Raw genomic sequence first — 9,399 nt, 5'->3', positions numbered from 1 at the left:
AATACTGGTGAACACATTTTTATAAAATGTTTTCATAAGAGATGCAAATAAACTTTTTTAGATGAATATAGCGAATCTGCCCTCATTTTCGCTATATCAGGTTTTGCAATATACTACTACTACTACTACTAATAATAATAATACATGTCATATAGTTAGTAATTTATTGGTCATATTTTCATCTTAAAAATATGTGGTAGAAAAAAAGTAAAGCCATACTTTAAAATCAGGGATAAAAATACGTTGAAAGACATGAAGCCATATCAGAATAAAATTTGCTTTTGTCCAGTGTTATTTTAGTCTCGAAATACCAATGTTGGCAAAGTATGACCCGCGGGCCACAGACGCTACTTTTGTAATCCAGCCCACCAAACATTCACATAATTTTACTCAATTTTCTCCAGGGGTTTGGTAAATTTATTAATTTGTTATTATTTAACATTATTTTACGATTTAAAACAATTTTCCATTCATCCGTTTTCTGTATGGTTTATCCTGCGGTTGGCAAGCAACCAGTTCAGGTACACCCAGCCTCTGGGACCAAAGACAGCTGGGATAGGCACCAGCACACCCGTGACCCTAGTGAAGATAAGCGATACAGTGAATGGATGGATGGGTGAATTGTCAAATGAATTATAATGTAATTAATCATAAGTAACAATGTATACAAGAGTCATGATTTTTTTTTCAGGCAGACAGTATTCATTTCGCGCAGCTAAATTTAGATCCTTTGTGGCTCTTTACGTCATGGTCGAGGGGAAAGAGAGTGACCCGTGCTAAGAGCAGGTTGTGAAGCAATTAGGAGCGTGCCACCATTAATAGTTTTACGACCCGTCAAGTATGTCGGTCTTTGACGAGGGTTTTATCTGTGCCTTTCATGAGTGTGCGCATTCGAGGTGAGCGCCATTGCCATTTCATCTGTAATATGATTAATCGTTTTTATTAGTTGTGATTTCAATATCAATCAAAATAATTGCTGATTATGTTTTTCCCATAATCATCTGGCCCAGACTGTAACTTATCCGTCCGTTTTATAAATCACATGTGGCCCTTGAGCACAGGTGTCCCAATATGGTACCGTATTTTTGTACGTATAGTTATGTTGTTTAAGCTACATTTTTCATCCTTGGAATCACTTAGAATACAATATTTGCATTGTCCTTTCCTGAGAGTGTGGTCCCCCAACCCAGCCGCTTCACATTTTCTTCAAATGGGGTTTGCGCTCGGTGATTGTCAGTTGTGCGGTCACGGCAGGCAAGTAAGGCTGTGCCGCCCCCTGTTGTCCGGTTTCTGTATGTGAAGAGTAAAAAAGACTCAAGGCACTCACACAGGAGATGCTGCTGTTTGACTTTCTACGGTCAATAAACATGTTTTATCTCACATGTACTACACGCGTTGACGTTCAACGGCATCTCTACTATATTACACGAATGTGTGTGACATTTTTAGTCTTTCTTATCGGCCAGAAAACCGACCGAAAGTGCAGGGTGGCGGAAAGCAAGTACGTTGCCGCTGCCAGCAGGTGGCAGTGCTGCGCCCCCACTGTCTCAATGAAGCCCATTGTCATTGACGTACACAACGCCTCGAGAAAGCCTTGGCTGGTTGAGGATTATGCAGACATCTGGCCACCTTGAACTGGGAGTCCCATTCACTTGCATTGGGGTAGCTGTGTTTGGCTCCAATATCGTCGTCATAACTCGTCGAATTCGTTACAAATTTTGACATGGATTTGTTAGAAATATCAGACATGCAGTTATGGTACCAGACATCCAGGTAATTCTATCATAGGAGCTCTCTCTTCTCTTTAATGAATGTTAAATGAGGAAGAGCAAATTTATAGTATTTGTTTTAAAGCTAGATCTGAAAAAAAAAAAACGACTTGAATTTATATTCAATATTATTTTGTTTTTCTTCCTATCACATTGTTCAACAATGTGCATTTGATTGAAGCATAATTAGAAGCTTTGAAAACAAATATTCAAAATTGACTTTATTTGACACATGTTTCAATGAAAGTCAAAATTGAAATATAGGCTAATCTTCAATTTTGGGTCCATATTTTTATATTTGACTCCAAAGAAGTAGTGCCTCACCTCACCAGTCATGAACCTCACCACATGTGAGTCACTAAAGTGATGTACTGAGTTCATGCTTGAATGTGTTTGTTGGCACACTAGAATGTGTTAAAATTGCATTTTTGAAATGTTGAAATTGTTGTTGGTCCTTATGTCTCTCCATAATGTATGTCGAGTAACCTTTGCTTTGGTTTGTCTCAAACAAGCACAAGAATAAAAACAACATAATCGAGAAAGTCACACTTTGCATCCTGTCATTCATTTTGCGGCTTCTCCACATTAGGATCGGTGAGTTGGACCCACAGCTGACTTGGGGAAAGAGGTGGGGTTCACTGGACTGGGCACCAGCCAATCGCAGGGCAGTTTGCAAAAAACGCAAATGAACTCTGTTTTGTTTTTAAAATAAAGTATTTCAAATGAACACGAAACAACCATTCATTATTAGCAATGAGTCTTAAGCAATTTCCTCGCTGCAATTTCAAATATGACTATTGTGTGATAGACAGCTGTGAATCCACAAGGTATGCAACATCATTTTAAAATGACTTTTAGGAAAAAACTGACAACATTAATATTGTTGACCATTTATTAAATGTGCAGAAACACTTGAAAATCGACGCAAGGAAGCAACATAACGGGAATATATATAATACAATAGCATTAAAAAAAAACACAACATTGATGGTTCACGGATGGTTGATATTCCGACTAAACTATTGTAGGTTATAACTCATCACACAATAACATGGTAAGACACACTTAATTTCCAAAGTAGTTTGTAAAGACTTCTGAAGGCACTGTCAACTGTCTTATCTGTCTACGCACAAGCATTACGCAACATCCCCTGCTAAATCAGTCAGAAAGCTCAGAATGCTGTACTATAACATTACAAAACATCATCTCAACATGTCGAAGTCCTTTAAATAGTTTCTCTTTGCAGTTCCTTGCCACCTGGGTGGCAACAGCAGTAGGCACCAGTGTCCTGTAATTATCACTTTAGACAGCAGAGGTTGTAGCCACTACAAGCGAGTTAGTTTGGCACTGTCCCTAATCCAAATGTAAACAATTTTGTTAAACCATGAAGTCTAAAGAATGAGCTTTGATAATTATGCTCTTCTTCATATTGACGACAGTCATCCCCAAATCAAAAATTAAAAACAGACAGCTCAATGTGAGTGCCATTGTTCTTCGACATTGTAAACATCAGTGTTAGTTTGCAAACAACACGTGAAGCTGCTTGAGATTACTTTTCATGTGCAAAAAAAGAAAAAAAGTCCCTTTTAAACAGCACAAATCCATTATGATGGGTGTTAATTTGGATTCAGGATATATAAACGTATTAATGAATGTTTGCAGGTCATGCATAACTCAAAATAAAATATCTCAAGAACAGCAGCGTAGCAACTTCAAAAGTATTTTACAGAATCTATCAATTGCAACCAACATTGTGTTTGGACCGGCGAATTTAACTAACTCAAGACAACATGATAGTTATAAGCATTTAAAGACTGTTATTTCAAAACACATCAAACCATTTCACCCCCAATTTAACTTTAACGCTTACATACTGTATTTACAAGAATACAAATGTAATACCAAATGCATCCGAATTACCACCGTTTAGCAAATTTAGCAAAACATATTCATCTTCATTGTATCTCCACAGTTTGATTCATAGTATTGCCCCCCCCCCCAAAAAAAAAAGAAATGTGCTTTTCAACCATGTATTGTACAAGCAGGTGGGGACTCTGAGGACAATAAGCGACCTCAGCCGCATTAGCTATGTAAACATTCACGTAATGACTGATGTGTCATACCCCTGTTATCAAAGATATTTAGATGAGACCAATGGTACAAATATCTAGTTTAGACATTGGCTTCATCAGTTAAATATCAAAGCTAATAATCTCCAATTGTACATTCTATAGGTGGCTGATTCCACATCTTTCCAGATTGATGCCAAATTGACTGTTTTGATAAGTTCCCAAAAGAACTCATGTGTATTTTTGTGTTTAAAAATAAGCAAACAATGCGCTGCATGACCAATGCTGAAGATTCAGAAGTATTTTGTGTGAACACAGACACCGCAATGGATTTGAACTAAAACATTCCAGATGTCACAAAGCCTGCCGTAATTTAAGAGGTTTCAATGACAGCCTGGCGTCTGCATTCCATGGACATTAGTATTCCAGCAAATACCAGACTTTTGTGAAACCTCTTACAATAATGCTGATTGTTTTATTTCAAATCCTTTGTGGCGGTCTATCAAGGCAAAAAAAAAATAAATAAATAAAAAAAATATTCCGAAAACAAGTGTCACTGTCCAAAATACTGCTGGCACTCATTTTAAGTAAATGGTAAATGTGCTGTTAAATGCGGTCGTGTTTGACACGGACATGAGGCTAATATTTGTGCAGCTTCTCAGATGTGCTCAGATAAGAGAAAGAAAATGGAGCACACAGTGAATGTGACATTTGTTCTCTGGCACACCCTCACACACCCTTCTACCTCTTGCTTGGACACGATTCTTCACATCCGTTCACCTATTTGACTTCCTTCTCTTCTAAGCGGCCTGGAGTGAAGATGTAGTCTAAGGCTTGTCTCTCAGCGGCGGCCACATTGGGGTGCCAGAGGTCCACCATGAAGACCACTCTGAGGCCGTCCTCTGGACCCCCTACAAACAGAACCCAGAAAGTCATCACCCCAAAAAAATTACAGTGTTGCTTTTCACTTATAGTTGCTTCTGGATTCTAGTTTTCAGTCAAGCAGTCTTCATGATAAAAAGTTGAAATGCTTACCCTCGTGGAAGGCCCTGTGGAGGAAAGAGTCATCAAAAAGCAGACAGCTGCCCTCCGACCAGCATTGGGGCTCTCCACCAACTACAAGCTCACATGAGGGGGGCACTCGGAGACCTGCCAAAAAAACAAAACAAAACAAAACATCACGATCAAATTCATAACTTTGAAAAGCACCAAGAGCAATTGCGATTGTTATTATTGTACTGGATTGCTTTTTGTTGTCCTGCTTGCGGAATATCACTTAAATGATAGCTCAGGAGTGTTTATAATATCAGCCATTTGGCATGCATGTTATCATGTCTGCAGAGATCACAATTGAATGAGGGGCCAGGCACCAACATATGGCAGTGTTTTTATTTCTTTACAAAAAATATTTTAGAATTATTTAAGTGCACTGATTCAGTTGTGAAGATGTGTGACAGGAATTTTGTATTAATGCTTCAGCTAGAGTGCCACAATTAGATTTCCATTGTGAAATTGTAAAAAAAACCCAAAGCTGTCTGTATGAGTGATAACACTGAAGTTTGAAGCACTCTTGGACTAGAAAAATGTGCATCAGACAGGAGGAAAGCACTCTGGATTTCCTTGTGTGTAACCTACTTCCTGTGTGCTCCTTCTGAAATACTTAGCCGCTGTTGCACAGCGAGTCCACACGGCACATCTGCTTGAATGTGTTTAACTCAGCCGATTCACACTCTTACCCAGGTGGCAGCGCAGCCGCACATTTGTCGGACCATAATGTTCAGTGATTAGAGCTCCCGGAGACAGCACAGAGAAGCAGGCGTTTCCGAACACGTTGTTGGCGATGAAAGTACGCAGCTGGCCCAACACCCTCCAGGCCCGTGGACACCTCCTGACATTAAGTACCAGTGGGGTGCCTTGGTTGACCAGGTAGTAAGTCCACCATTGGCCACGAGGAGTGGAGTTGGCTTTCCAACCCGGTGGCAGGGGGGAGCCGCTGCGGGCGGGTGGTTGATTGTAGATCGTCTCAAACTCAGCCAAAAGGGCGGGGAAGCTCTGCTCCAGGAATTCCACATCGTGTCTTTGAATTTCCCTGGAGAAGAAAGGAGCTGACGGTAGGTCAGGTAGGAAGAAGACCTCAGGCCGCTGGATGGTTGGTCGGGTGTTAAGGTATCGACCTTGGTCGCGTACTCCTTTGTGCACCCTGCCCATACCCGACCAGGTGTAGCGTTTGGCGTATTCCTGCAGGCTGTGGTAGAGCCTCTGGTTCAGACTTTCTCCAGCGCTGGTGCAGCGGAAACACTCGGACGACTGGCAGAAAGCAAAGCCGTTCTGCTCCTCTAACATGGAGCCGGATTTCCCTTTGCCCCGATTACGACAGTCTGAGCCGATGAAGCCCCCCACCACCCCTCCAATCCTGCTAGAACCGGTCAGATACCTGCCGCGCAATGGACTCGAGCTGTGATCGCGGCCCACCCTGTAGCAGTACCACAGGAACAGCAGCAGGACACACACCACTGTGGCACAAGCACAGATCTCACACTCTCTCACAGACTGCATCCCTCCGGCCACCATCTCTCTCACACCCTCGAGTGACCACTCCATCTGGGTTCTGCTCCGCACGGCTCAATCTCACAGCAGAAGGGAGATGCAGATAGCAGCTAACAGGTCTTGTTTTGGATAGGGACTGGGAGCAGCATCAAACCACACAAAGGCTGTTGTCTCAAGCAGCTCTTCCTGCCCGCGACTTGAAAGTAATCAGTCTGCTGATTTAATCCGGCACCCTCGCTCTCCAACCTTAGCATTTTAGCTCTGGGCAAAGAGGGCTGCTCTCTTCATGCTTGCTTTTGGGCCGGTGGTGCTCGCGCCGCGCCTTCTCCTGTTCTCTCACACAAATGAAGACAGACGCTGCGCCTCGAGGTTATCCACGCCCTGAAAAACAAGGATAGACGGAGATAAAGAGCGGTGACGACAAGGCTGGAACTGACATCGGGGGGCTTCTATCTTTCTTTCTGTCTGTCTATCTATTTCATCCATCCATCTGCCTGCCCGTCTATTCAAGCATTCTCATCCACAAACTTCTTGCTATGATTAAAAAAGGGAAATTGTGACTGGTTGGTAAATAACTGAACAATCAGCCTGTCCATTCATGTTTAGTACATCCACCTGACAGTTCTGAGTTACAAGTTTGAATCCCAGTGCCAGCCTTCCAGTGTTTGCATTTTACTCCGCGCTTGCATTGTCTTTGTCCAGGTTATCCAGCCTCCTGTCACATTCCAAAAACATGTTTCTTAGCTAAAATAAAGACTCTTAATCAGGGGTTTCAAACTCAATTTATGTGGGTACCACTGGAGGTGGAGTCTGGCTGTGTCTGGGCCGCATCATGTAATCCACAAAAAGGGGGTTCAAGTAAAAAAAGTAAAACTATTCCAATCTCCTCAATTTCTACTAATAACATTTCAAAACCAAGGGTGTACCTTGTCTCTTGCCCAAAGTCACCTGGGATAGGCTCCAGCTCACCTGCAACTCTACTGAGATTCTGGATGGATGCAATAAATAGAAAGGAAAAAAAAAAAAAACTATCATAAAACAAACACCAAAAAGTCAATCAGCAAATCAGAAGTCTGAGACTTCTTGTTCTCAAGCATTTCAAGATGTTCAAGGTCCATAATGGGAAAGGAATCCAAAGACCTTTAACGTGGTTGTTGCTTCCATACCAGCTATTTCAGAAACAGTATTGGTCTTTGTTTGACCTTAAAGGCCACCCTCAATCCGTCGCATACCCGGGAATGCTGAAGAAAACCAAAACAACTCAAAACAACCACGAGTCAGAATCTTGAAGCCACATCACTACAATTTCTGTTGTTTACTTGTTTTGAAATCTTGTGCCCTCAAAATGTTTAGTCCAGACCTCCTACGATCAGTGACCACAGCGTGTATTGGTCACCAGCCAATTGCAGGGTACATATTGACAAAAAAAAAAATCTGGACTATTTTGAGTCTTCATTTAACCTAACAAGATTGTTTTTGCTGTAATTCAAACTCAAGCAACCCAAATATTTCCATGGCTATTTCCTCCCAGTTGGTACATATCCATTCACACACACACACACACACACACACACACACACACACGAAACAACATTATATAAGCAGTGCCAATGCCCACAGTCCTACACACGTTTATAATTGGGATTCTGTTGGCGATCATTTTGGTGATGTTAGAGGTGATATGAAGTCTGTCATTCCTTTTTGAAATAACAACAATTATGAATAAATAATAAATGACTGTAATTATATAACTATAATAAACCAACAGCCAAACCCCGAGGGTTTCGCGTCAACTGTGATCAGCGGGCCAGCAAGATGCCTCACCAAAAATGGTCGTGTAATCCTGCGATAAATGTCCTCCCGGCCCCGATCATCCTGTCTGACAGCTTCAAGACGCCCCCGCATCCCACCCCCTTTCTCTCACACGCGCACGCACACACACCCACACGCACACAAAGCACTGCGTCTGGGGAAGACTGTTTGTATCAAACCACAGAATGAAATTCGCAACGGTCACAGTGTAGCTACAAAGACTTATAAAGGATCGCCACACATACCATCATGAGCCACAACATTCACGACAAACACTCGAGTTGACGTCAGTCTTTTCTTTGCACTCGCCCCCGCCCCCCTGATTGTTCGACACATTTAATCGTGCATCCATACCTGCTCAACATTCATAATGTAACCATATGGGAGCAGAAGAGAAGGCACACAGGTGTTCCCTCCTGGCCAAGCTGCGCACCACTGCAGTGCACGCAGACGGATATCAGTCAACATAAAAGCACATTTTTTCGAAACCCAAAATGGAAGTCCAAAACGGGAAAACACGCCACTTGTGTTTGACCAAAAAATGCACCCCAACCGACAATTTGACACTCTGTCTTTGTGTCTGTAGTGGCGACCAACCGCTGACAGGCCAATTTTGCCATAAATACTAAAGATCCACCGGGAAAGACACCCAGTGTAAAGACATCGAAAGAGTTATGTGTGTAACTAATTCCGGTTACACATTTCAAAATACATTTTGAAACTAAGCCAAACGTCGCCGCAGTTCTCACCCGAACACTAGATTGTTATGATACACTTTATCCAGACTGCTGAATATTGGCACAAGTTTGAGTCAGGATTTTAACAACTATAACGTTTTCAAGGGGTTCAGCGGATTGGAAAATTGATGGATGGATGAAAATGTCACCTCTGATTATCACACAATTATTTTGGAAGACTTTTAGTTTGAAAGGCATGTGTTGCCGTATCCGGATTTTATCTTTTTTATGACAAACACCCTCTTCCGTTTGGCTCCTGGCTCGTCCCTCCATTTGAAAACATCTGTAAACTTCACTACCCATGATGCTTTACGATATTGGTGGAAGACAGACCACATCTTGATGTTGTCTTACTGCAATTCACCACATCAGTGGACTCTGAACAATTATACGGCCCTCAGTGCCAAACAAAGTCACCGTGGCGCCAGTTTATTGTTTCTCTCAGTCATGGTTGGACTTAAATCA

General features: G+C 41.9%; 1 protein-coding gene across 2 annotated transcripts; it reads right to left on the bottom strand.

Annotated features, from left to right (window-relative positions):
• Positions 1-2,647: 2,647 nt before the first annotated feature.
• On the bottom strand, positions 2,648-8,863 carry asphd2 (aspartate beta-hydroxylase domain containing 2). Of its 2 annotated transcripts, none has more exons than XM_019862331.1 (4): positions 8,552-8,863; positions 5,575-6,766; positions 4,874-4,987; positions 2,648-4,749 (listed from the first exon to the last, which is right to left on the bottom strand). In XM_019862331.1, the coding sequence occupies exons 2-4, from the start codon at positions 6,437-6,439 to the stop codon at positions 4,619-4,621; spliced, it is 1,110 nt and encodes a 369-aa protein (XP_019717890.1). In that variant the 5' UTR covers positions 6,440-6,766; positions 8,552-8,863; the 3' UTR covers positions 2,648-4,618. The 2 variants fall into 2 exon arrangements, with proteins under 2 accessions (XP_019717890.1, XP_019717898.1); XM_019862339.1 differs by lacking the exon at positions 8,552-8,863 and adding an exon at positions 8,210-8,532.
• Between the last annotated feature and the right edge of the window lie 536 nt (positions 8,864-9,399).

The sequence above is a fragment of the Hippocampus comes genome, unplaced genomic scaffold, assembly GCF_001891065.2.
Source record: "Hippocampus comes isolate QL1 unplaced genomic scaffold, H_comes_QL1_v1.1 scaffold147, whole genome shotgun sequence".
Taxonomy (NCBI): Eukaryota; Metazoa; Chordata; class Actinopteri; order Syngnathiformes; family Syngnathidae; genus Hippocampus; species Hippocampus comes.
This window is presented reverse-complemented; position numbering and strand designations above follow the sequence as displayed.

Bases quoted from the DNA above. Each gene is read 5' to 3' on its own strand.
- asphd2 (XM_019862331.1), bottom strand. From the start codon at position 6,439: ATGGAGTGGTCACTCGAGGGTGTGAGAGAGATGGTGGCCGGAGGGATG. The intron at 4,988-5,574 runs GTAAGAGTGTGA...TTTTTTTGGCAG, and splicing joins GCGGCTGCGCTGCCACCTGG to GTCTCCGAGTGCCCCCCTCA. The intron at 4,750-4,873 runs GTAAGCATTTCA...TTCTGTTTGTAG, and splicing joins CCACAGGGCCTTCCACGAGG to GGGGTCCAGAGGACGGCCTC.